At 42.0% G+C, this 27,656-nt stretch overlaps 2 protein-coding genes and 1 long non-coding RNA gene across 8 annotated transcripts in view; 1 reads left to right on the plus strand and 2 right to left on the minus strand.

Annotated features, from left to right (window-relative positions):
- Nucleotides 1–72: 72 nt before the first annotated feature.
- Nucleotides 73–7,870, minus strand: PRDX4 (peroxiredoxin 4; the record flags this gene model as incomplete). 5 transcript variants are annotated; one of them, XR_014510917.1, is made up of 8 exons in its annotated part: nt 73–185; nt 361–407; nt 2,009–2,043; nt 2,329–2,525; nt 2,929–3,051; nt 3,399–3,515; nt 4,803–4,920; nt 7,345–7,870. XR_014510917.1 is itself a non-coding variant. In XM_083439478.1 (8 exons), 8 exons carry the CDS (start codon nt 7,868–7,870, stop codon nt 182–184), a joined length of 1,101 nt encoding a protein of 366 aa, XP_083295604.1. In that variant the 3' UTR covers nt 73–181. The 5 variants fall into 5 exon arrangements, 3 of the variants coding, with proteins under 3 accessions (XP_083295604.1, XP_083295603.1, XP_083295605.1); XM_083439478.1 differs by having other exon boundaries at nt 2,395–2,525; XM_083439477.1 differs by lacking the exon at nt 361–407 and having other exon boundaries at nt 2,395–2,525.
- On the plus strand, nt 4,919–12,485 carry LOC310677110. Of its 2 annotated transcripts, none has more exons than XR_014510921.1 (3): nt 4,919–5,970; nt 6,332–10,363; nt 12,112–12,485. It is a non-coding gene; the product is annotated as an uncharacterized lncRNA (long non-coding RNA). The 2 variants fall into 2 exon arrangements; XR_014510922.1 differs by lacking the exon at nt 12,112–12,485 and adding an exon at nt 11,609–11,623.
- Nucleotides 12,486–17,954: 5,469 nt separating this feature from the next.
- LOC310677107 (uncharacterized protein) overlaps nt 17,955–27,656 on the minus strand; it is a 41,355-nt gene continuing 31,653 nt past the window's right edge. Inside the window, exon 7 of the transcript XR_014510920.1 lies at nt 17,955–19,085. The gene's annotated coding sequence lies outside the window, so the exon portion shown is untranslated. The remainder of the gene's footprint in view (nt 19,086–27,656) is intronic.

Raw genomic sequence — 27,656 nt, forward strand, 5'->3', positions numbered from 1 at the left:
GTAGAACAAGAAGCCTTATACACACTGAACGAAACACTGGTACAATTCTACCAAGAAGCAACACACAAGCAATTATCAAAATTAGTGGAACTTTTATTGGCAGATTCTTAGCTGTGAATTGTAGAAGAAAGCAGTCAGTTCACTTTACCAAAATACTTCAGTTTTCCTGCAGGATCTGGAATTATCTGGATAAGGAGAAAAAAGTCGCAATCAAAACCAAAATAGTCTAATGTTTGTTATATATCTGCTGTATAAAGTGAACTAAGTCCTGTGCTGATGATTGGATGTATATTAGACCCATCCATCCTCCAATGAGTTCCCCAAGATAACACAGGTACTCCAATACCCAACGGTACTTACAAATCTTCTCTTGGCCACCACATTCTCATAGCATCTTCAGGTTTGATCTAAACACATGCAGAAGGCATGGCTACAGCTATTAGTGTATTCCTGTTTTCATGTCACAATAGTTTGATGATACAGAGTACCCTACCGACTCATGTGCCCTACCTCTCCTGCTGCTGCTCAACACACACATTTCCTGGTAAGAACTACAGTTACACCAGTTCAGATATGGTAAACCAAGGGTGGGTAGCCCTGCCCCTCCATGCATCTTATCTTTCCCTCTCCCCTCACTGGCCCTGCTCTCTAACCAGTGTTTTTGCTTGTCTGGAATGTGTCCATGATCTTTGATAATGCTTCTTGCTTGTATGGATTTTGTATTTTCTATTTTCTGACTGTGTTCTTCCCCTCACACACTGGATATGGTGACACATACACCCCAATCATAATGTGAACATAGGATTGCACCATGGATTTTTCTGGTACCAAGGTGCACCTAATGCTCTTCAGATTGTACCCAAAATCATAAGGGGGAAGATCGGAATCATCGGTGTCCTTCAGTAACATGTCAGGATAAAACAAACTACTGTAGGGATGTAGAACTGTCTTGAGAACACATGCAGGGTTCTTTTGTGACCTGTCTACAATTGCACTTGTGATGAACCACATGTTATTCCATTGCTGCACTTGTCAAGTCACTGGCCAAAAAACTCAGATTAATATCCCTCAACTTTAATGTTTCTTTATTCTGAAAGTCTATAATGTAGAAATAAATGGCAAATACTTGTACAAAATGTTTATAAAGACTGCAGCCCTGTGTATACATACTCAAAATTAACTCCAATTGAATTTAAGGGGACTTATTCCAAGTTAAATGTGCATAAGACTGTAGCCTAAGTGGATGTATTCAGAGACTGGGAAATCTATTGACCAACGAACATACTGTTATAAGTTAAGAGTGTAAAATTACTAGTACAGTGGTGCCTCGCAAGACGAAAAGAATCCGTTCCGCGGGTCTTTTCGTCTTGCGGTTTTTTCGTCTTGTGAAGCAAGCCCATTGACGGAGTAGCGCTATTAGCGCTATTGGCGATTTAAGAGCTAAAAACGGCTTTTTAAGGGGTGGGGGATTAGCGGTTTTGCTGCTAAAATGCTTTTAGCAGCTTAGCGATTCAAAATAAGGGGTTTTGGAGCAAAAAAATAATAATAATTCAATTTTTTTCGTCATTTTTCGTCCTGCGAAGCGCCTCTGCAGACGGAAAACCCTTTCGTCTTGCGGGTTTTCCGTCTTGTGAGGCATTCGTCTTGCGGGGCACCACTGTACTTGTGATTTTTTGTATCTTACTGAAATGTTATAGAGTTCTGGAGCAGGTTTTTGCACAACTATAATACTATTCATGTAGCAGTTATCTAACATGCAAGCACCTTAAGGAAATAATTCGTCTTGATTTTTCCTTCACTGTAAAATCTTAGCAAGAAAAGCATGCTGGAAAAGCTGATAGAGATAAGATGAAGAAGTAAAAGGCAAAGTTTCAAATGGCATTCAAATTGCCCATGCATTGCTTTTGGCCTGCTGATAACATTCCCCACATGACATAAGATAAAAAATTTCAAATGGAGCATTCAAGGAAAAACTATGTTCCAATTATATTTATAAACACCAACTTACTGTTTCACTGCCTGGTCTCCAACCAGCAGGGCAAACTAAGAAGACAAGGAAAGGAGACATTAAGCTCATGGTTAAAAATAACCCTGCCTTCCTATTCCTTTTATTCTGTGGAACATGAAAGAAATAATTCATTTTCTGCAACTGCAAATCTGTATATGATGAGGTAGCTGAATGAAGTAGGATTTAAATCATAGACTGAGAACTTTTCAATTAGTTTTACAACTAATACCAGGAACCAGGCATCATAGTATTGAAGGCTGCTAGAAATGTTAAGACCAACAGTAATTTGTCAAAATATCTAACAGTCTCAGCTTTCTTACTTGCTATCTAGAAGAAATCTTTCTTTTCTGTGTAGGCAACTGAATGTTTAACCCTGCAGGAAATACCTTCTCCATGTTCGTCAGTATACTGGAATGCTTGTACTAGACGAAGAGTCTCATCTACAGATCTGCCAACAGGAAGATCATTCATTGTGATTTGTCGAAGATTTTTCTTACCATCAATAATGAACAGGCCTCTGTGGAAACATAAATATAAGAGAAATTGGCAAGACAAGTATCAATAACCTCATTCTGTGCATATATATATTACACCTGTCTGCGAAACACCTGTATCAACTCTTCACCGAAAGCAATACATTTTATTTCACTATGGGATCTAACTATGCACGTTATAGATCCACTGAAATAACTAATTGCTAACCAAGATTTTAAGAACTGTGCTCTTGTTCTAGTCAAGTTTTTCTCTCCAATAGACTGCTGTTGTAAAATTAGCAATTCTGATCTTGCAACTTTTTTAAACACAGATTTTTGTTGAATGTAACAGAATTTTGATACAGCATCATGTAGGAAAAATATGACAATAATCTATAACTATTTGAATAGCAGACAGAGAAGGAAATGGAATAGTTAACATTATACCTAAGAGCATGTCCTTGATCCTCTAGGTAAACTCCATAATCTTTTGAGATCTGGTGTGTCAAATCTGAAAGAAGTGGTATCTTTATTGGTCCCAATCCTCCTTGCTTCCGAGCTGTATTAATCCTATAGCAATGAAGATCACCAAATACTTCAGTGAGAACTATTCCATACCTGCACTGTCAACTTAGTATCATTCACAGTATCTACTCTACATGATAGGTGGTGAATTTAATGGACCTGATCTAGTCTTTGCATCTCCCTCACCCTCTCCTGTGTACACTTCTCCAGAAATGGAAGTTTCCTGACAACACATGCTTCCTGCCATTGACAGGCCTGTAACCGGGCAGCTATACTCATGGGATGGCTGCAGTTACTTAACAGTCCCAAGTTTCCAATCAAGATTTCTGCTTTGTACAGAAAATGTAACAGCTACCAGTAAGTTGTGTAAATGAAAGGGAAAAAGGACTTACCATGCTAAATGAGTGAACTGCGAGTCTACTGAGCAAGCAACCACTTCAGCACCTATTGCTCTGAATTCTTCAATTCTGTCACTAAAGGCAATGATCTCCGTTGGACATACAAATGTGCTAAATTTAAAGAGAGACCAAAACGTAAATTTCTAAAAAGAACAGATCCCTACTTATAACCAATCACTAAAACAGAAATGAACTGCTTTCTGCAAAGCACTCAATTTTCCAGCTATTTATTATTTTCTTTTATTTATGCCTGCCCATTTATAGCCTTCATTGGTCACTGATTCAAGGATGCATGTAGGAAAACAAGTTTTACTCCATTACAACTTCTAAAACTCTAGCATCCTATTCTAAACATTTTTGGCAGTGTATTCTGTTCAGCCATTTTGCAGTGCCAGAATAACAACATACTCTGTGATGTGTTCGCATAGCTGTTGATATGTGACATCCTAAATACTTATATGGTGCTACAGCAAATATTTTGAGTGAACTACTAGACAGAAAATTCTATTTCCAGTCTGAAAGCAGCAGTCAAGTTCAACATTATTATGTTTAATAGAAAACTATCTTATTTGTCCTTCACTTCAAAAATCAATCAACTATATGGCAGTGGGATGGATGCCAATTACCAGGAGGAGGGATGAAGTAGCAGGAAGATTGGTGTGATGGGGCACACTGGTGCAGCCATCCAGTGTTCCTGTACCACATCAACCTCCCCACCATTTCACTGCTCTTGGTAAATAGCTGTAGCCCTGTGGCCAGCAAAGTGGCATTGCTGCTCCACACCACTGGGTGAGCTTGCTTTTGCTTGCTACATAGTGCTACAGGGCTCTGCTATGTATAGTGGGACATTTCTGGAGAGTAAGGGCCCTGAGCATGAGTCCTTGCTGGGCTGTTATCCCTTTTACAAACTACCAGCTTGCATAGAGACTACTACCATATCTCTAGGAGGCCCTGTCCTGTTGTCCTACTCTAAAAAAATCAGACCACACAAGTTCAGAATTAGAAGGATTGATGACCATTGCATGGGAGTAGCCAGGATTTATTTGAGGGGGGAAGGGGAGGCAGGAATTATGTTGGGAGGTGGGGCAGAACTGAGTTATCTGCGATGCAATTGGTCACTTAGTTAGGTTATTTTTTTTTATTTACTTGATGGGGGCAGCTGCCCCCCTGCCCCCACCCATGGATCATTGTGAATTTCACACATATTACCCCAGTAAACCGAGAAAACATTTAGGATTATAATTTGTGGGATTTCCGTAGCCACTTTCATAATTTTATATTTTCTAATTCTTATTCCTGTTAAATAAGCAATTTTTTTGGCCTAAAAACGAAAAGACTGCTATGATCAGCAAGCATTATATTGTGAAAATATACATATATATCATGTGTTTTGCTTACAAGTCAAGTGGATAAAAGAAGAAAACAAGGTATTTTCCTTCAAAATCCGTTAATTTCAGCTCTTTAAACTCTCCATTGATGACTGCTGTTCCTTCCCAATAGGGTGCTGGTTCGGAAACTAAAAATGAAGGATACATTGTACTTTAATTCATTTTGCCTGATTGTGCTGGGATATAAGTGCAATATTTCTCTTTGAATAGATTAAAATATATAATGTTCATTTTAAAGAAGCAATGCTGGAAGAACTCAAATATTGGAAAAATTATTTCAGTTGTGGTTCTTATGACTTTCAGTAAGTTATTGAGAACTGGTGTACCAACAAACATACACTAATGCCATAGCACACGTTTTTATTTATTTATTTATTTGCCGGTGATGTGTGCAACACAAATGTTTGGAACTATGTCAGCACAAATTTGGAAATTCATAGGATGGGTGAATGGAATATGTTGGTACAAAGGTGTGCACTAAGAAATGGCAGCTAAAGGGATAGGTGCAGTGCTGAAGATTGGGATTTGAGATTCTACAAAACTTTTGTTAACTCATACTTCACAAGGTTAGAGTATGATATCATCAGAAGAAACCAGCTGGATTCAGGCCAAAGGATGCTACTTCAGCATCCTATTCTAGTGGTAGCCAGACAGACACATATGGGAAGTCTGCAAATGGGACCAGAGTGGCTAAGCACCCTCCCTGTTCTGATTCCCAGCAGCTGATATTCAAATATATTGCATCCGACAGTATCTTCAATGGCACCATGAAAGGTGGCAGTCTAAATCATAGTAATCAGTGCTTGGTGACACTGAAGATACTTGATGAAAAACATAATTGAGCTATATAAAAAATGGGCCAAACTGCAGCCCAAGTATGAAAACTAAAGAATCACTGTCCATTGATTAACAAAACTCTCTCTGTATCTACTCAGATGTAAGCCCTACTGAATTAAATGTAAGTACAGTATGTATATGAATTAGGATTGCAACCTAAAGACATATACGCAAAGCACCTTCTTACTAGATCAGTTTATGATGACTATTTACAAAAATAGACAAGCCACTCTTGGAACTAAGTCACTATTGGATACAAAGTTTGTCTTCTTTGCAAATTGTCTAAAAAACAAACAAGAATTCTGTCAGATTATTCAATCTTGCAGTTTTCTTACCAAGAGGTACTTAAAAAGGTAAAGGTACCCCTGCCCGTACGGGCCAGTCTTGACAGACTCTAGAGTTGTGCGCCCATCTCACTCAAGAGGCCGAGGGCCAGCGCTTCCGGGTCACGTGGCCAGCGTGACAAAGCTGCATCTGGCGAGCCAGCGCAGCACACGGAAATGCCGTTTACCTTACCGCCAGTAAGCGGTCCCTATTTATCTACTTGCACCCGGGGGTGCTTTTCAAACTGCTAGGTTGGAAGGCACTGGGACCGAGCAACGGGAGCGCACCCCGCCGTGGGGATTCTAACTACCGACCTTTCGATCGGCAAGCCCTAGGCGCTGAGGCTTTTACCCACAGAGCCACCCGCATCCCTAAGAGGTAATTAGGTGAAACCTTTTTGAAAAACAGCATATTAAGTTGATTGTACTGTAGTACAGAATGCCACCCTATCATTTCAGAATGCTGTAAAACACATGGCTACTCACTGAAGTACTGTGTTCAATGGGGGTAACTCCTAAGTAAGTAGGTGTAGGATTGCAGCCTTAAACTACTTCTTTTAAAAACCTCTCTGCACTTGCAAAGCAATGGCCTTTGTCTGACGTGTCCTTACAAAATAAAACAACCTCTAATCAACTGCGCACCGACAAGGAAAGTAAATATTTGAAACAAGAGGGAGGTGCTTCTTTTAAATTTAACCCATTCTCATGCTACCATTTGCGCTGGGTGGGGGGAAGCCTTCAAAACTCTACCCAATTTGCAGGCAGAGAGCACTTTTTTTGGCTTTAACCCGCTGTTCCTTTTTGGAAGGGGAGCTTAAGAAGAAACACGGATGAGGCCTGTGGCCACTTGATTCTGTTTTGCCTATTGCGGAATAAGCTTTCGTGTTGTGCTGCGAAACAAATTATTCCACCATAAATCACTTTTCTTCTTTGAAGGCCTCTCTCTCCCCTTCTTTTCTGCTGCAAGAGATCAACAACGACAAGAAGCCACGTTGCGGCAGCGACATCATTTCCCGTCCCCCCCCCCCCCCCAGCAGCGTCTCTAACTAACACGGCACGTCCTGCGCGTCTCAGCAGCACCCGCGTTTCCCCCACCCCCGTAAATTCTCTTCCCCGCAAGGGAACAAAACTGGAGCGGGGGCTGTGGGTGTGTGGGGTTTTGCTTTGCTTTGCACAATGCCAACGTCGAGATGAACAATAACGAATAGTAAAAAAAAAGCAGAGGGAGCAGGGAGGGGGAAAGGCTAGGCTGAGGGGCTCATCCTGGCCGCCGCCCCTTCTCCCTCAGCGCCGAGGATGAGGCGACGAGGCAGCCGCCTCTTGTCTCTCTCCCTCCCGCCTCCCCGCTCGCTCCTTCCCTCCCTCGCCTCGCCGGGCCTCTCCGGCACCTACTCTTGGCCTTGCTGAGGTGCAGCGAGTGGTCTCGGACGGGCACCCGCGACGCCTCGCCCGGGTACACCTGGCCCCCCGCGTAGTAGTGGCACTTCTCGTCGCCCGAGCCCTGCGCAGCCTCGGCGGTGGCCGCCTCCTCGGTCATGACCGCCGCCAGCACCAGTAGCACGCCAACGGCCAACGGCCGCGTCGCCAACCGCCGCGGGCGCCTCGCGCTCCCCGCCGCCCCCTGGCATTCTGTGGGTGTCCCGGCGCGCGGTGGCTCCATGGCACGTCTCGCTGGCCGCCGGCGAAGGGAGGAAAGAGAATGGCAGCGCCGAGGCCCGGCGGGAGGAAGGGCTGCTTCTGGGGGCGGGACCCGACGGCCGACACTGACACGCCCGCCCTCTTCCCCTCGCGGCTGTTCCCCGCTTGTGCTCCGCTGAGGCGCAGTTGCGCATGTCCCGCTGACTGTGAGGCGGAATGCAGGCTCGTCACGGGAGGAAGCTTGGCCGCCCTCCAGGATGCGCCTCTGACCGTTGGGCATGCTGGCCTGGGCTGAGGGGATCCCAGCAGCGCCTGGAGGGACACGGGTTCTCATTCCCTGCTTTAGGTGACTCGAGTGTCAGTGTAACACCGGATGTGGCATAACCACAGCATCGCATTCCGATCAGCAGCTGAATTGTTATACTTTGTGTGGCATTTCCCCCCAGAGTAATCTTAAAAGCTGCATCCCCAAAACTTTCTCTGGGAAAGGACACAGATGTCTGAAGAGCATCTGACTCACAGCTGCTTGCTCCTTTTTGGAACTGAATCGCTGGCCATGAAGGAAGCATAGAAACGTGTTACCATAACAAGGACAACAGCAGCAGCTCCTATTTGCATTCTCGTAAAGGGAAAGCAATGAAAGACCCAGCTTCTCATTAACAAAGTGTCTAATTCACTTGACCAGAAACAGGTGCTAAATCAAAAGTGATTTATTATCAATAAATGAAATCCAGGACATGGTATCGCTATGCTGAATTAGCAAGGACATGTTTTCCCTTTTTTTTTTTTTTGCAATTGTTTGCTATCAATTATTTATTATCAATAAATGAAATCCAGGACATGGTAACCCTGTGCTGAATTATCAAGGACACGTTTTCACTTTTTTGCAATTGGAAAATATGGGCAGAGGGGAATTCAGTGAAAAGCAGCAGCAGCCACCAACTCCTGTGTGCACTTCGACTGCTGCCAATCCTGTTCTGCCATGCCCAATGAAGCTCATGCAGACCAAACTGAAGTTTGGAGTCAAACTGTGCACACAGAGTTTTTCTCTACACACAACTTTGCTGACAGGAAGCCCTTTTGAAGTTGTCACCTCACTCAATGGCATCAGCTGGTTGCTATGTGGGCCCTGTGCACCTGCCAAAATGGCCTGAGGGGTGGTGGTGGGAGAGGTCAGAATCTGGAAAAGGTGACCCACCCCTGTTGTAGAGGTGCTGCTTTTTCCTTATGTTGTTCATGTGTGAAAGATAGAAAAGCAATTTTAAATTTACTTGTACAATATTTTATTTTTAAAGTGATTAGTGACTGTGCAGGAAGGCATTTATAGCTGCATTTCATGCTTCTTGCATTATTATGCCACTTGCGAACATGTTATGTATCTGAATCTCAATTTATAGTCCACCCACCATTTTTCTTGTATTGAACTACAGTGTATGTATTTGGGAATGTTTTCCTCTCTATGGAAGTGAGTTTTATAGAGGCAGATTTCCCTTTACCATGTCCCTTCTTCCCTCTCTTGTGAAACTAAGAATGTTGAGGCGGAAACCTTAGCACTTTCATGGAGGCTATGAGAGCATCACATGTCCATCTCACTTCTCTGCTGCTGTTGCTGTTACTACTCAGCAGAGCAGGCAGTTTTTTTTTCCTACTTCAAAAATTATGTATGCACAGCACACCAGTCTAGTTGCACACAGGAATACTTTTATCAACCAAGAAACTAGAGGCACAAGTGAATCTGATATCGTTTCCCCCTGACTTTGTCAATTTCACAGGAGAATAGAGGAGTAGGAGGAAACCATGAAGGAACTAGCAGTATTGCAGGCACATATAGGGCAGTCTGGCTGGTACTTAGGATAGGAATGTGGAGAGATGCCTTCTGAAGGCACGTGACATTTCAGGCAGGAAAATAATGGTGATATGTTCATTAACTGAAAGAGAAGGTTGCCATATCAAAATTAAAACAGATTAAAATGCACATGCATGAAATAAAATTATCCATTAGATACTAAACATGTTGGCATGGAAGCAAGTCTCAATGCTTCAGTGCAACTTGCTTTCAAGTACAGTGGTACCTTGGGTTACATACGCTTCAGGTTACATATGCTTCAGGTTACAGACTCCGCTAAACCAGAAATTTTACCTTGGGTTAAGAACTTTGCTTCAGGATGAGAACAGAAATCGTGCTCCAGCGGCGTAGCAGCAACAGCAGGAGGCCCCATTAGCTAAAGTGGTGCTTCAGGTTAAGAACAGTTTCAGGTTAAGTACGGACCTCCGGAACAAATTAAGTACTTAACCTGAGGTACTACTGTATGTGCTAAACTATTCTTACGTGGCTTAGAATCAAACTTCAAAACATTAGTTTTCATGGTATCTTTCCTAGCTTAGATTGCTCCGGTTCTAGTCATTTTGGCTCCCTTTCGTTACCTCTGTCCTCAGTGTCTTCTACCTTCCTTTCCATCTGTTATTTTTATACTCGGGGCTTCTGTCGAGGCTCAAGAGCAACAAATATTAATTCATTGCAAGATCAGTTTCATGCAATGTTGGGCTCAAGGAAACCTATGAGGGCTCATTCTATCCTTTGCCTCCTATCATTGCCTTTTCTGTGGTGGTTTGTTGACAGCAAGAGCTATCTTTAAGAGCCAGAGTGTCTGATGGCCAAGGATTTGTGAGGAATGGCGAAACCCCCAGTGTCCTAACACAAAGACAGCTTACTGATTTACTGCTACCCTTTGAAGAAGAGCTTCTCCACTTTTCCCATCTTGGAACAGTCAAGGTATTAATTTTCACTTCACTTTCTCTCTGTTCTGAACTGCAGGCCCAAAGCAGGGCTCAGGGGAGGGGTTGGGTACAGGGATATCAAAGAAGGATGTCAAAAACATCAGAATGGCCAATTCTACTGCTTTATTAAAAGAAGATGTAGACTTAGCAGCAAAGCGGCCTGCTAGGCTTCCCAGCCTTTATAGACGCAGGATGGACACCAAAGCAAGGCAATTGCTTGTCTGCGCCAAAACAAATGTGCCTACAGTCCTTATACGCAAAGCAGCATATGTCACTTTGTCTAGGACATATCACTTCACCTGACCAGATGCGGGCATAGGCAGCAAATACCCAAGTCTTACAGATGGTTCCCCTTTCTGGTCTCAGAACCCAGTACCCCAAGCCCACAGATAGGAGTATTTGCATTGAACTTCCCTCTTTAACCTAATACAGCTCTGTGCATGCCAGTTTTGTGGTAATTGCCTTCTCCTCTCTGTAACTGGCATTAGGGTCTTAGCGCTATCCAAAGGTCAAATTTAAATACTGCCAGTTTCTTTGACAAACTGCATAGCAATCAATCTTCCATTTTTGTAATATACCTTCCTTGACACTGTGATTGCTAATTCCCTCTGGTACAAGTATAATATATATGTAATCTGCCTTGTACACAGTGACTGAACTAATGATCTGACCACTCTTCCTCCTGCATATGTGCATCTCCCTAATGTGTGTAGACAAGGGACTCAGTTATATATGCAAAAACAACATTTTAAGTGTGTTTTAAGTGCAATATACAATGGAACATTTCCAATATCTTTTTTTGGGGGGGGGCAGTATGGAAAATATTATGCCAAATGTAATATCCGAACTGCAACATGGCATTCATTGCCACTTTTTGGAGGCACTCGCTGATATTTAACAATATTCTGCTGAAATTGCTAGCTAGCTCCTTTTATCTTCTCAAACTGAAAAGGGCATTTCAACAAATATATGGCATTGGCTGTCATATATGAGAGGAAATCTATAAAGCAGAGGGAGAGGGGATTTTCTACCAGGGAATAAAAAGAAATGTGGTTCCAAAGTGGTGTTATGCTCAGTAGAATGAACATGATGAAAATTACTAATTGGAAAAGTGAAATGTTCTGGCTCTCACTAAGACAGACTGGTGGGTAGAGTAATGTGCCGGGACTGCAAAGTGCCTGTAGAAAGGAATTCTGCACACATAAAGATTTGGCTTCCTGAGCAGCTTTTGTTTTTACAGTCCTGCCTGGAAGCAACTTCTGGCAATATCAATTAGCTAAACCAATGCAAACATGGGCTGACTGAACAATGGTGACAGGTTATTATCATCTGCTTAGACATTCTTGTTCTGGTGACTGCTTTCCATCTTTCTAAGCAGGCACTCCACATATATTATCCTGTTTCTAAACCTTGCAACAAACCAAAGAGGTAGGTCAATATTATTATTCCTGTCTTGCATATGAAGAGGGTCAGGGCATAAGCAAAGAGAGCGCACCTTGCCTAAAGACACCAAGAGAGTTCCTGGTAGTGGTGGGATTTTACAACAAGGACTTATTGAATCTTAGACACCTGCTTTACACCTAGGAACATGCAACAATTGGTTAGAACGTCAAACAACATATGTTACATAAGCAAGGATCAGTGTAACTATTTGAAAGTCCCTTGGGCTTAGGAGTGGGTTGGAGTTGTTTTTGGAAAGATGTAGATACCTCAATAACCAGATTGCTATCAATTTTTCAATAGGTGGCAGTGTTCTCCTACTTTCATACCTCGACGGCAGATTTCACAGCAGAAAAAAACCCCATGAAGATAATGGCCTAGATCCAAACTACCACATAACAACTGTGTTGTTCTGTTACAATATGCTCTAGGTGGAGCTGCCTTTGAAGATCTGAAAACTATAGCTGGTTCAGAATGCCGCTGCCAGACTGTTGATATGTGGTGCGTGTGTTGTTATTTAGAGCATTTGACTCCATTGCTATTTAATCTGCTTTGCATCCTGGTGCGTTTCTCAGCCCAAATCAAAGTGCTACTGGTTGTCTTTAAAGTTTAAAGACAACAAGTGGTACTTTGAATTCCGCTCAGAAACACAGAAGGAGCCATTGCAAACCTAAATGATTTGCATTTAAAGGTCTGGTTGCTCAATGCTGCCTGAGGTGTGCTTGTTGGTTATGGGGGACAAGTCTTCTCAGTGGTGGATCCTAAGGTCTGGAATCTTCCTCAAGAGGTTTGTTCAGCCCTTCCCTCCTAACCTTCAGGGAAACAGCCTTGTTTAGAAATGCCTTTTATATAGTTTTGTTTTTAAACAAATTACTTGTGGTTTTAAATTGATGCTATTGTTTTGTTCTGTTTACAACCTGTTTTGGGGACTCCATTTGGAGTAAAAAGAAGGATATGGCTATATGAATAAATGAAATAAATGAACGACTTCTGCACTCTTAAGGGTGTGTGTGTGTGTGTGTGTGTGTTTCTAATACAGCAGGGGGTGTGAACTTTTGGTCCTTTTGGCCATGCTTGCTGAAGCTGATGGGAGTTGTAGTTGAGCAACATCTGGAGGGCCAAAGGTTCCCCACACCTTTCATACAGTATATGAGGGAATGGTTGTAACTCAGGGGTAGAACTTTGGCCTGGCATGCAGAAGGCCCAAGTTCATTCCCAGGCATCTTCAGGTAGAGGTGGGAAAGAGTCCTGCCTGAAACTCTGGACAGCGAGCCATTGCCACTCATGGTTAAAAAAAACATGTACAAATGGTCTAAAGTGCAGTTTTCCACATTGTCAAATCAATTTTCAATTTTTTTAAAGTTCTCATGAAAATTTATCCACATTTTAGTGCAAATATCTTCTCATACTCATTTTTTTGTATGAAAAATAGCTTTACAGTGGTACCTCGGGTTATAGCCGCTTCAGGTTACAGACTCCACTAACCCAGAAATAGTACCTCAGGTTAAGAACTTTGCTTCAGGATGAGAACAGAAATCGCGCTCCGGCGGCGCGGCGGCAACGGGAGGCCCCATTAGCTAAAGTGGTGCTTCAGGTTAAGAACAGTTTCAGGTTAAGTATGGTCCTCCAGAATGAATTAAGTACTTAACCTGAGGTACCACTGTATATACAAGCAAGCAATTTCCTCTTATTGCTTTTTGTATGCTATTTTCACTAATCTAACATTTTTATGTACACTTTATCTTAGTATATAGTATATACATCTATGTACACAGCACTAGACTGGAGAAAGATATTACAAAATTCAAAGATGTGTAACTTTAGAAGGATGCCTTTGTTTTGGTTTGCAAATTGTTTTGGGAAGTGTGGATTAAGTAGGCTTGCCTTGAAGTGTAAACTGAACTAAATTTCTCTCCCATCCCTGCCCCTGCCAAATGCAACATAGCAAACTTCTTTTGCAACTTGAGACACAGTTGCAAATGCAGCAGAATGAGGAGGCGGGAGGACGAGGTGATAAAATCAACCACACCGCTTCAGGCACCATTTTTATAATGCTTTCCAAGATATGATGGGAGTGGGAAACCTTTGGCCCTCCAGCACCCATCAGTTCCAGCCAGTAGAGCTAATAGCCATGGGTGATGGGAGTGGGACTCCAACAACATCTGGAGAGGCACAGTTTCCCCACCCCTGATATAAAAACTCCCTGCAAATAAAATAAAATAAAAACATTGCATACCAGGAAGAATGGCTCTAGCCAAACACTTTCTCTGCTGAAAGTCTAACAGGGAGTTGTTTTTACATTGGAAACATTGAAAAATGTGATTATAATTCATTCTACCACCTTCAAACTCTTCCATCACATTCCAGTCTTCTTTTGCAGCGTGTCTACATCCAGCCTAAGGAGACTTTCTAAAGTGATGTGGCCTAGGGTGGCAGAAAATATCTGAAGGCCAAAGAAAAGTAGTTGAAAAATTGCATTGGGCATGCCCCAACCCCAGGGCAAGCTAAAGCAGTACTTTGATCTATCTGTGTTATGTGATTATCCAATGATTATTTCAAAAGGGTGGGACTAGATTAGGGGTGTGTGGAATCTGAAGAAGGAAAAAGAGTTAAAATTGTGTATTTCCTAGAACAGGCAGAGCGGCAAAGGTGGCCAGAAAAGAAAGAAAGGGAACCAATGGAGACAAACCAAAAGCCACCATCTGGGGCGTTTTAAATGTTAAGTGCTTGGCGTGGGATGCGTTTTAATTGGTCAGGAGAGGATATATTAATTGCAATTTATCCCTCCAGGTGCCCATGTGTGTTGGTTAAACAGAGTTACAAAATCCCATTCTTGGCATCAAAATGAAAAGAATAAGAATTAGGCTGTAAAGTCTTGTTTTGAGCAAGTCCAGCTATGAAGTAAGCTGGCTCACCTTTCTTACCCCGCTTAATAAAGATTCAGTCAACAACCTGGGAAGTAAGTATAAAAATATAATCTATTTACTATGATCTTGCATTGGTTCACATCAAAGGCAGCAATAAAAACTACGCAGGCAAAATACTTACATTTACAATATAACCAGCTTCAGAGCACATCTGCCCCCATGGCAGGTCACAGGAAGAGAGAGAGAGGAACAGGAAGTACTTTATGCTACTTCCTCTCCAGAAGAGGAGGGGAAATGACACCACACAGAACCCTCTCTACCAATTGTCTTTCTATGGCCTATCAGCTCTGTGGACTTAGACCAGGGGTCTGCAACCTTTAAGACAAAAAGAGCCACTTGGACCCGTTTCCGAAGGGAAAAAAACTGGGAGCCCCAAAACTCGTCATTATAAAAATAACTTTTTTGTCACTTTTTTTTTATTTCTTTGTTTGACCCCACAGAATTACTCCTCCTCATAGAAACGTTAAATTAACAAGTTACCTTTTTTTTGTGTGTGTGTTCTTCACTCCCCTTCAAAACAGTGACCAGCGTACATGCCCCCTTTCAATGCAGTGACCAGCGTACATGCCCCTTACAATGTAGCGGGCAGGCGGGAAGGTGACGTCGGGATGGTGCGTGACTAACGCACGCACCGCCCCCATGCGACGTCACAGCCAGTACAGCGCCCGCCACAGTGGAGAGTGTCGGGGCGCACAATGCGCCTCCTCCCGTTGCTAGTATCCGCCCCAGAGCCGCGGCAAAGGTGTAAAAGAGCCACATGCGGCTCCGGAGCCGCGGGTTGCAGACCCCTGACTTAGACCCTTCTCACGTTAATTAGCAAGAATATGCATTTGTTAGGTTTGGCTGCTAATCTCCCACACTTGAAGCATCTAGGGAAGGAAGCAACCCAAAAACTGTGAGAACACATGTAAAGTGGCTGTTGTTGGGGTTTTTTTTGGTAAGTTTCCATACATTCTCCTGGTGACTAGGATTGTGGAGGTAATGGATAAGTGAACACACATGGCCCTTTTGCTGTGAAGGACTAATGGCAACTTTCCCCTTCATGTGAGAATGCTGGCAAGTGACAACAGTGGCAAGTGAACATGATTATTCATGCATCTGACAATCATTTATATTCTTTAGCCGTATAGCCAGTCTGTTAGCAGACTTCAATGTGTGAATAATGTATCCTGAACCATGACAAATGAGCAAAGCCTTTGCATCAAACTGAAATGTTTATGACTGTAGTATAAATTTGGCATTAAAATAGTGCAGTGGACTACCTTCTGTTATTACCTTTGCCAGAGTTTTTAGTCAACTGCATTGAGTGGGTAAGGCGCCACTGTTTCAAACCAAATTAATTTGCCTGAAAAAGCGGAAACCTCTGTTTGTATTTCCAGAAGGGAAATGAAATGTAGGTTTTACCCAAAGCTTTACAAGATAGAGAGAGCTACCCATTACTTACCCTTATCTTGTCTCAGCAGACAGTAACACTCAGACTTTGCCTTGCTACAGAAATTATCCTGGACTTTTAGAATGGATTTTTTAAAAAGCCTGAAGGAAACCAAGTCTACACATATAGTGAGGAACACTGATCTCCAGCAATACTTCCAGTTTCTGAAAACATCAGGAAAAAACAAAAAATCTGGTCAAAAGTACATGAGACTGAAAAGAACAAGATACATAAGAAAAAGATGAATCTAGACTTAAGCCTAACTATCCACAAATATAGCACATATTCTTAAAAATGTGATCCTGCATATGTAAGATGTAAATCCTCCTAATTTACTCAGATGTAAATCCCATTGATTTCATTCAGGGTAACCCCCATATAAATATCATAGAATTACAGTCTATGCCTTGTTTTGACTGTATGGAACATACAAGGCAGTCAAACACTAGACAGCTTTATTTTAAATGATTTTGTGATGTATGCTGTATTCCTATTATACACTACTTAGAAACCATCATATTAAGCAGTTTTCAAAATTATAAATTGGGATGCGGATGGTGCTGTGGTCTAAACCACAGAGCCTAGGGCTTGCTGATCAGAAGGTCGGCGGTTCGAATCCCGGTGACGGGGTGAGCGCCCGTTGCTCGGTCCCTGCTCCTGCCAACCTAGCAGTTTGAAAGCATGTCAAAGTGCAAGTAGATAAATAGGTACCGCTCCGGTGGGAAGGTAAACAGCGTTTCCATGCGTTGCTCTGGTTCACCAGAAGCGGCTTAGTCATGCTGGCTCCCTCGGCCAGTAAAGCGAGATGAGCGCCGCAACCCCAGAGTCTTCCGCGACTGGACCTAATGGTCAGGGGTCCCTTTACCTTAAATTATAAAATAAATAAACAGAATGGTTGGGATTCAAAAGAAAGTCTACTCTGACACTGAATTTCTTACCCTCGCTCGAAGAAAGTCTTAGTAGTAGCTACTAGAGGAAGCATTATTATACATTCAAATCATAGTGTGTGGCACTCATGTCACGTGACCTGCCTCTACACAGGGCCAAGCTAGGAAGTCATCACATTTATTGCATTTCTTCATTTGCCCCCTCCATGGGAACTATGGAGGGTGGTAACATGAGAACGGGCCTTTTCAGTGGTGGTTCCCCACTTGTGGAATACTCTCCCCAGGGAGGCTTACCAGGCACCATTGTTAGATATCTTCAGGCACAAGGCAAAAATCTTCCTTTTCCACCAGGCCTTTGGCTTTTAATTATCTATGGCCTTTTGAATGAGTGCGATGTTTTTACCTAGTTTTTTAAATACAGTAATAGAATTGTCTTTTAGAGGGTTTTTTAAAGTAAAAATACTGGTTTAACTGTATGTATGCATTTGTTTTTTGCTTAAGATACTGAAAGTTGCTTTGAGCTGCAATGGCAAAAAAAGCAACCATTACATGTAATAAATAATGATAATAATTGCTCCACCCATTTTGCCTCCAGCCCCACCCACTTTTTGCTTCTGGTACCACCACAGGCAGGCAGCCTTCAGATGGTCACCTGTGAGGGAAAGGGGCCTTCAGGCACTTAAAGGTCCTCACCCCTCAGTGTACATGGTAGAGGAGAACAGGAAAATAGCCACATCAAGCAAAATCCAGTGCCTTCCTTGGTGGACTGGTGCAATGCTGCAAGCCAAAGTGCAAGTATTTACTCAAAACAATGATCGCAGGTGCCAATGTTCATAGTCTAAGAAAGATTCCTGATTATTTTATATTTGTGTAATTATGTTACTGTAACGTGACAGGAAAATTAATTCACAGCTTCTTTTTCTGGACAAAGTCAATTTGTTCTTCCATCCATTCTAAATACTACTTTTTGGCCAAATAATGTGCCCTCTTGCTATCCCCAAATTATTGGAAAAGTGCTGATTCTGAAAAGTGGTGAAAACATTTGCAGTACTAACATGCCTGTTGCATTACTACATTATAAAAGCATACAATTTGATGTAGTTCTAAGTGCCCTTAATAGTCCTGTTTGAGCAGCGTGCTAATACACAGAATGGTATTCATTGATTTGGAATGATGTGTTTCGGGAAGTGAAATCCTGGGTAGTAATATTTCTTGATTCAATCTGCTTAAAGGAGGTAAAGACGTAAAGATTTGAATTTCTAATGGGAAAGCAGTTCGACTGAATGAGCATATTAAACTTTGCTTATGCAAGCTTTACTAAGCATTAGTTGTATAACTGAATAGTGATAATAAATCTGGAAATAGCTTTTCTTTATTAGTGTCACATACTGCAGTTAAAAGAATGGTAGAAAAAAGGATGTGCACTGCCTCATAAAAAAATGAAGGTCCAGGATGATCTTGTTTTCCATACTATTTATGACAGTCACATGGCTCTGTTCCTAATTTTTGTATGTCCCGTTGCTTCCTGCTGAAACCCTGTAATTTGTTTGTTGTTGTTGCTTGTCCTGCTTTTGTTGCTTGGGAGTGCAAGAATGCCCCTCCAGATAGTAATATTATGCATACACTGGGTAAGCATCGCAGAACAACTAACAAAGTAGAATGGCACGTGGATGGTTCAGTCTAAACCCACCACCAGCACACAATTATTGCAGCCACAACATGTTGCAGAATGTACCAAGAAAACAGCGACAACATGCCAGTCTACCTTAGACAGAAATATGTAGCTCAGTTCATTTTTCTTCATCGAACAGTCAGTGACAAAGGTATGCATTTTTGCTTATAAATTGTCCTGTCCCTAAGGGTTAGGTCCTTGGTATTCAATGTGATGTGCAAGACGGGAAGGTTGCAGCCGCCTCAGCGGCACCACCCAAACTTCAGGTGACGGACTGTTCTGCTGTTTTCCTGAGGTACGAATCAGAGGTACAGACTGAATGTCCTTCCAGAAAGGTTGTGTGGAGAGCAGTCTGACTCCTAAGCAGAAAAAAAGAGAACTACAATAAAATAAAAGCATGTCTCTCTCGTCACACTGAGACACATGAGCCATTTTTAGTGAACTGACCCTTCTAAGTAATCAACCTTGATCCATCATTTGTTACGCTTTTGTCACTTTTAAAAGAAACCATCTCAGCCTATTCATATCTCATGCCAGTTGATAATGGAAATAATCCTTAAGAACCACTTACAAAGGTACTTGCAGTGCAGTAGTTCAGTTTCCTCCCCCCACCCTTTGAGTCAGTTAGAAATAGGGGATGAGAAAAGGTAGATGAATTAAGCTCCATGGATTGATCTGATTTGTAAAAACCAAGTTCTATAAGATGGATAAGAAGATGCTCCTGAAAATATGTTTCAAGAGGGAAAAATAGTTATGTGCTGAAACACCCCCCCACCCCCAAAGAACTTTCCAGAGTACAAACTGAATGGTACCTCTCTTTGTGGACAACATTACAGAAGATGGTTCCATCTCTATCACTAGGGATCTATTTAATACCATGTAAACGTTTTGTTTGCCGCTCAGCTTCTAAGATGCTTTTATTACGAGGAGAATTAAAATTAATTCGCCACGTTATACAGTGTCTGTGCAAAAAGTAAAGAAAATGATCAGAGTCCTTAGACAATAGAGAATGAGTCATGACTAGAAAAAAAAGAAGACGACACGGCGGATTGTTTAATGTACCTAGCATAAGGGGAAAGTCTGCAGAGTGGAAGATTTACTGAACTACATAACATCAGCTTGAGTTACTATTATCAAAGCAGCACAGATGGCCAGACAAAGGAGCATATAATGAAATAAATAAGAGAGAAACACTCAGTGATTTTAGAACAGATGTTAGCAAGCTCCTTAAATATTTCTAGAATAAATCTGTTGAATGGCCTGCTGTCGTAATCAAAGCAATGTCATGGAGGATCTCAGGCTTACATTAGTCAAAGAACGGTGAGGTTAGATACTTGAAGTTTGGAGTACCTGCTATCACAGGTATGTGAGGTGTTTTTAATTCATTTAGCTACACAATGAGCTGGTTTGCACGGTATGGTGAGCCAAACTATGGCTAAGCAAAACCACACAATTATGGTGGGCTCTGCAGTGGAGCTCACGGCCCCTTTTGGTGGTCCTGCCAGTGGATATTGCAGGGTGTGTGTGGATAGCTAGGACCCCAGGCATAAACTTCTCTGTTGTGGCGCCATGTTTGTGGAACTCCGTACCTTTCAAGGTGTGCCAGGTGCCTTTGGTATTCACCTTTTTTGGGGATCAGCTTTAGATGTATTTATTCACTCTGGCTTTTGGAGACCTTTTAATGTCAGGTGCTGAGCCATTTGCTTCTGTGTTGTGATTATGTCTTGTAATATGGAAATTTAATTTATGTTCTTATTTAATTATTGTATCAATATAATTGTATCTTATGGCTTTATCTGCAGCGTAAACCACTCTGTGATCTTTAAGGGCCTACAAATGTAAATTCAATTCAATTTAAAAGTAATTTAAATGAAGCAAAATAGTTTAAGATTCAGGATTCAGAATAAGCCCCCCCCCCCACACACACATAGCACATCATTGTGGAATTTGCTGTCACAATATATGGTGATAACCAATATCTTAAATGGCTTTAAGTGGGATTAAACAAATAAAAGTATCAATAACTATTAATGACGGCTGTACACTATTTTCCAATATCAGGCATGCCTCTGAATACTAACTGATGGGAGCAACAGCAAGATATTTACGGTTAAAGCCAAAATGGCCTAGAACCCTCGTACTTATGAGACTGCCTCTCCTGGTATGCCCCACAGAGGACCTTACGGTCCACAAACAATAACATCTTGGAAGTCCCAGGCCTCAAGGAGATTAGACTGGTCTCAACCAGGGCCAAGGCCTTTTTGGCTGTGGCCCCAGCCTGGTGGACCGCTCTGTCGCAAGAGACCAGTGCCCTGCGGGATTTGACATCTTTCCGCAGGGACTGCAAGACGGAGCTGTTCCAACAGGCCTTTGGTCTGGGCCCAGTCTGACCCCCCCCTCTTCTTTTTTGTTATAAGACCCAGTGTGTAAGTGGCCCCCCTAACCCTTTCCACCAGCTCATATAAGACCAGCACAAACAGTTGGGCCTGGTGAGCACTCAATGTTCCCCATGCCCTATAGTTATAATCCGTGGGTTGCCATCTGATTTTATTGATTTTAAGATGTATTTTAATCAATTGTTTGATTATGTTTTTAATGTATCATACTTTGATGTTAGCCGCCCTGAGCCCGGTCCTGGCTGGGGAGGGCGGGGTATAAATAAATATAATTATTATTTTATTATGTTATTATTATTTAACTTTGTAGATGAACAAAGGCATAAAATAAAGAGTGTGACTGCAGTTTAGAGAGCCCCCGTAGGTGTAAACCAAGTTTTCTGCATTGCACAGAGGGGTGTACAACTTCTGTTCTGTCACTTATCCCCCCCCCCCCCCCAGCAATAGCTACATTGCATCACAAATCACTTTCAGAACTTCCTGGAGTTTCAAAAGTAGCTGATCAAGTAGTGTGCACAGCTGCTCTTAGGAAAACAGAGTCCCACTACCCAGCTGGAACCTGCCACATGGTTTTGGGGATCATATGTAAAATCATTTCTTAGCAGCTGAAAATGGTTTGACTCACATGGTGCTAATATTTCTTAATGACATTAACAGCACGGAAGGAACCATCTAAATGGGTAAGAGGTTGCTATTTAATTGAGAAAGAGAAACACATGCATGCAGAGAGCTTTACATTTTAGCATTTTAACAAGACAAGCAACATTTGTTAAGGCCTATGAATTATCTTGAACATGAGGCTATTTAGTGTTTTATATTATACCAAGGAGTTTAGGAAAGATATTTAAAGTGTGGGTTTACAGTTCTGCTCACTTTAAGCATTGCCCCAGAATGCTTTAAATGGGCTCCTTAACTAATTTGTGATATTTGAGATAAATATGTAAACAGAATAGGAAGAACTGAAGGACACAATACTGTATGCTTGAAATACCAATGAGAGAGAGAGAGAGAGGATGTATGCATGGGATCACGTGTTCAGATGTTAAGTCCTGAGCATATAAAGTAGGATCTCTATGAGGAAGAATCTGGTTCTTCTGTGATTAAACATTATGGCTTGTGGCAAGTTAAGAGATCCTGATCTTGAAGGCAGAATAACTTTTATATCATATCTAGAAAGATCAACAATGGACGTCCATGTCAAGGCAACTAGGTCAGAATGTAAAGATCAAGGGGGAGACAGAGCAGAAACCATTTAGAGTGGTACCTCAGGTTACAGACGCTTCAGGTTACAGACTCCGCTAACCCAGAAATAGTACCTTGGGTTAAGAACTTTGCTTCAGGATGAGAACAGAAATTGCGCAGTGGCAGTGCGGTGGCAGCGGGAGGCCCCATTAGCTAAAGTGGTGCTTCAGGTTAAGAACAGTTTCAGGTGAAGAACGGACCTCCAGAATGAATTAAGTTCTTAACCCGAGGTACCACTGTATTGGACAAGTAAAATGACTAGATTCTCAGTTTAGGAAAAAATCGGGGTGATGCAAAACAATTTTTTGATGGACAGGTTGGCATCTATGAAAGTAAACATCCTTTCTGTGATTGATTCTAAAGTAAGTGGATATGTAGATACTCTTAAGCAAAAACACAGACTAAGGCTTAGCCATGTGTCCTATCAGCTTGAAAGCGGAGGCGGAAAGAGCTGTGTAAACCAACCTTCAAAATTGCTGAGCTTGCTTAATATAGTATTTGCAATTAGCATCCCTTTCATCATTACTAGCAACCTTATGAAACAAAAACATTTTCGCAGATAAAAGAAAAGCACTGGGAATATTTTCCACGTAACATCACTGCAGCCGGGTCATAGAGGACACAGTCTTTGAAAAATTGAACATAGCTGTCTAAAAGTAAGTGAGAGAAACATTACACATGAAGCAAGCTAAGACAAGAAGACACAACGCTTCTATCTAATGACACCTTCAATCAAGGAAAAGAATCAAGTCTTGGAGAAAATGTAATTAAAAGTCAATATAGATCAAAAACAAAGATGAGACTTATGGGACGAGAGATGATCCCCTTCAGTCCTTTCTTTCATGTATTCAGAGAATGTGTGAAGCAGGAGAAGGGGGTCCACAAGTTTGGGAAAAGGAAACCCTATGCACCCATAGAATATTCCATGCGATCAGGAAACTGAACTGCAGCTGCATTCTTGCTGTCTTGCTGTGCATTGTGGTCTTCAGAAATAAGAGATACCCAGGCTTGAAGCCTGAAGCAGTCAGCAAATGCTGGACATTTCTCATCTCTGAATACTATATAGGTCCACAGCCTTTTCTCTCTGAAGTACTCTCTAGCTTACTACTTTGGCTGAATACCTGGTATGGATTGGTCTGCAGTCAATCTCCTTGAACCATCCTAGGAACAAATCCATCATGAACACTACATCCATGCTGAGAATTATTCCTTTGCTTATCAAATTTTGAAAGCAATGCTCTTTGTAATGCACATTAGAATGACCAGAATTTTGTGGTGCACGCACTTTGGATTTGCAATCTATTTGCTTCCCGCTGTAAACCATAAATCTCTCTCCACAGTGCTGAACCTTCACTGAAAGAGGGATTGGTATGATTTTCTATATTGTTATTAAGAATTGTGCCGTGCAATCCTTTGATTGTTCGTATGGAATTGGAAGTTCACTGCAAATAAGTGTGCATAGGGTTGCTGTTACATTTTATCTTCTATAGGTCATTGAAAGGTCGTCTGCCCATCATGAGCAACTAGGTACTGTATTGCAAGTAGGGAAGAACTTCCGAAGATCAAGGCTTATATCTGCCACTTTTAAAATGGGAGTTACTGTAGGTTAACATAATGTATAACAGAAGGAGGATACACTGGCCCCATTTGATACAGTGAAGTACTTTAAAACCCTGTTTCAGTGTGAGAAATGTTATCCAGGTTCGTAACTCAATAAGAGAAAAATGTTTATTTTGAATGGATTGTGTTTTCTGTATAATAGTGCCAGGTCTATCTTAAATCTGAAAATGTACTGTCAGACTAGATGTGATGACACATGCAGCTTGGCTCCTACTGAATGCATTTAAAATGGGACAGGGGTGATTGAAAGCATAGGAAGCAGGGAACTGAATCTCTTCTCCTGCTCATGCTGTTTGCCCTAGAACTGTTGTCCCTAGCATCCCCCAGTAGAGATTATTTCCATAATGACTCAGTCTGTATGTAACACTAAGCCGAACCACTGTTTAGTGTGAATGAGCAAATGTGTAGCTTGCCAGAATGCAGAGCTCCACCCCAGTTCTGCTGCTGCTGTGCTACCAGGGACAAAGCCATGGTTTTTGTTTAGCATTGCATCTGAACCTGGGCTCATGAGTGGTAAACCCAGAACAAACCTGGGCTTGTCTGGAGTGAGTCAATGCACAGTTAAATGGGAGTAAGATTATTGAATTTAATTTAGAAGAAAGATGCATAGGATAGGCCTAGTTTTGATTGTGTATTCTGGATTGTGGCCTGTCCATGCTCTGAATGTTTAAAGAAGCTATTCTTTCAAAGTGATCAGTACATAAGATGGTGCTTTGTGCTCACATCAACAAAAAGAAGAAGAATATTCCACATGTAACACTCATGATCTGACCTTAGTAAAAGCCAATGGCATAAAAGTGTCGTGCAAATATAGTAAGATGATGATTAACAATAGATAATTAAGCATGTGGAATTCTTTGAAAAACAACAGTGGCACAAAGCTTTCTTGAGAGCCAACTGTTTAACCTGAACCAGTGTTTGCTTATAGAACTGATTTGGCTGCCTGCTTCGTTTACACAATAGTATCGGGGCAACAGGAGTTTTCACTGGAAACGCCATAGTGATGGAACTATTTTCAGCTCTGTTTCCTCCATCCTTAACAATCTAACAAAACAGAAGAGCAAAGGAGTGTGATCATGTTGCTATTCTTAGCCCCATGCCTAGACCCTGATACATTAAAATATATACAAAGCAACCAGTTAAAGATTAACAATGGCAAAAAACAAGCCTTCACTTATTTTGAAACAATGATGGGAATGGAAAGCTCTGTGTGTATTTGTGCAAAGAAGTAAATGGGCACATTCTGTTCTACTGCGTGGGTGTGTATGCTCTGTACACTGAAGGTGTTTTAATCCTCTGATTCTCTCATTTTGCTGTTTTTGTACCTTTTTTTTATCGGAAGATTTGAATTCTTACTTATTTGTTGTTTGTGTTGTAGTTTTGGGTTAAGCCATTTCGAAACGTATTTTATAAGGATCATTTTTCATGTTTGTCACTGTAATGTATTAGGATTTATATTGCTTTATCCTCCAGCAAACTTCCCTGTGGCCATTTCTAGTGAAGGGCAGTACAGAAATCTCAAAACAAATTAGACAAGTAAAATGCTGTTATTACTTTGGGGGCCCCCAGGCTGAAAACCCCAGGATGATGATGATGTTTCTGATGACAGTGACAACAACCACCTTTTATAGGAGACTTACCAAATGAGACATATGGCACCGCGCTAAGCATGTTCCCTTGGAGTTCCCACTCAATTAAATGAGTTTTACTCGTAGCAAGTGTGTTTGGCAGTGAAGCTGAGTTTCTTCATTCTGCTAGCAGTCTGATTGCTCATGCCCCCCCCCCAAGTCTCTCACTTGAGGTCTATAGAACTAAAAGGAAAAAACTCAGGTACGTTTACTCTGAGATAAACTCCACTGAATGGAATGGGGCATCCTCCCTTGGAATAGTGTTTAAGAGTGTACAGTGGTACCTCGGGTTACATACCCTTCAGGTAACATATGCTTCAGGTTACAGACTCCACTAACCCAGAAATAGTACCTCGTGTTAAGAACTTTGCTTCAGGATGAGAACAGAAATCGTGCTCCGGCGGCGCAGCCGCAGCAGGAGGCCCCATTAGCTAAAGTGATGCTTCAGGTTAAGAACAGTTTCAGGTTAAGAACGGACCTCCGGAATGAATTAAGTACTTAACCCGAGGTAGCACTGTAAGCTAATACTCTGATCTCAGGCATATTTATTTAGAAATAAGCGAGCCACTTTGTGTTACCATTGGCCATGCTGGCTGGGGCCAGTGGGAGATGGCATCCAACATCATCGTGAGGGCTCCCCTAATGACTACCTCTGGTTTTGGGTGTTTCTAGCCAATTTACCATTTCCGAAACACTATGCAGACTGAAACACAGGCATCCGTCAACATTTTCACTTCTCTGTATTTTGCAGTGCACTTCTCCAGCCAAGTAATGTGTACAAAAATGCACACTCTCAGAGGAAGTGTGCATAAAAAAATGCATGTAATTAGTGAAAGTAGCAAACAAAAATGCATCTCATTAGGGAAATTATAAATATCAGGGAACAATGTGCTTTGCAAAAAGGTGCGTATTAGGCAAAATCGCTTCCCAAACTGTGCACGTTTGGAGAAATTTGCACTCAAGTGCTGGTGGATTTTTCTGAGGATTTATGAAAAAAGAAGGGACGCGGGTGGCGCTGTGGGTTAAACCACTGAACCTAGGACTTGCTGATGAGAAGGTCGACAGTTTGAATCCCCACGACGGGGTGAGCTCCCGTTCCTCGGTCCCGGCTCCTGCCAACCTAGCAGTTCGAAAGCACATCAAAGTGGAAGTAGGTAAATAGGTACCGCTCCAGCAGGAAGGTAAACGGCATTTCTGGGCACTGCTCTGGTTCGCCAGAAGCGGCTTAGTCATGCTGGCCACATGACCTGGAAGCTTTACGCCAGCTCCCTCGGCCAATAAAGCGAGATGAGCGCCGCAACCCCAGAGTCAGTCACGACTGGACCTAATGGTCAGGGGTCCCTTTACCTTTTTATGAAAAAAGAAGAAAAGCAAACAGATGTGGAAGACTAGACTGAAAAGGTTAGAAACTGAGAGAAACCAAAATTGACAGACTTGCCTATCCGTACCCCTGATCTAGGTAATCAGTATATTGCCCAGAAACAGACACTGACAATTTTGAATGAGCAGAGATTTTTCAGCTGTGAAAAGGATTTAATCAACATATGGCTGGCAGTGGGAATGTCATTGCAGGGGAGATCCCTGCCTCTGAACTGCAGACATTCATTATACAGTGGTAGCTCTAGTTATGAACTTAATTCGTTCCGGAGGTCCGTTCTTAACCTGAAACTGTTCTTAACTAGAGGCGTGAGAATGAGGCCTCTTGCTGCTGCTGCGTCACCGGCACACGATTTCTGTTCCCATCCTGGGGCAAAGTTCTCAACTTGAGGTAACTCTTCCAGGTTAGTGGAAGCATTTGCAACCTGAGGCGTTTGTAACTTGAGGTACCACTGTACGTACTATGTTGTGATCCCTCTGCATTCAACCTGTTCATGCAAGGAGCTTCCTCTGTGTGACTGGAGGCATAATACCGTAGATCTGTGTAGGTCAGGCCCAGTGATGTCACTCTTCCCAGGCACATTCATTGAACCCCCTTTTCACACCTTAAAAAGGGAGGAAGAGTTAACAGAGAGTCTGAACTCCCTGTTAGGAGTTAGCCAAACAG

The sequence above is a fragment of the Podarcis tiliguerta genome, assembly GCF_965153285.1.
Source record: "Podarcis tiliguerta genome assembly, chromosome: 4".
NCBI lineage: Eukaryota > Metazoa > Chordata > Lepidosauria > Squamata > Lacertidae > Podarcis > Podarcis tiliguerta.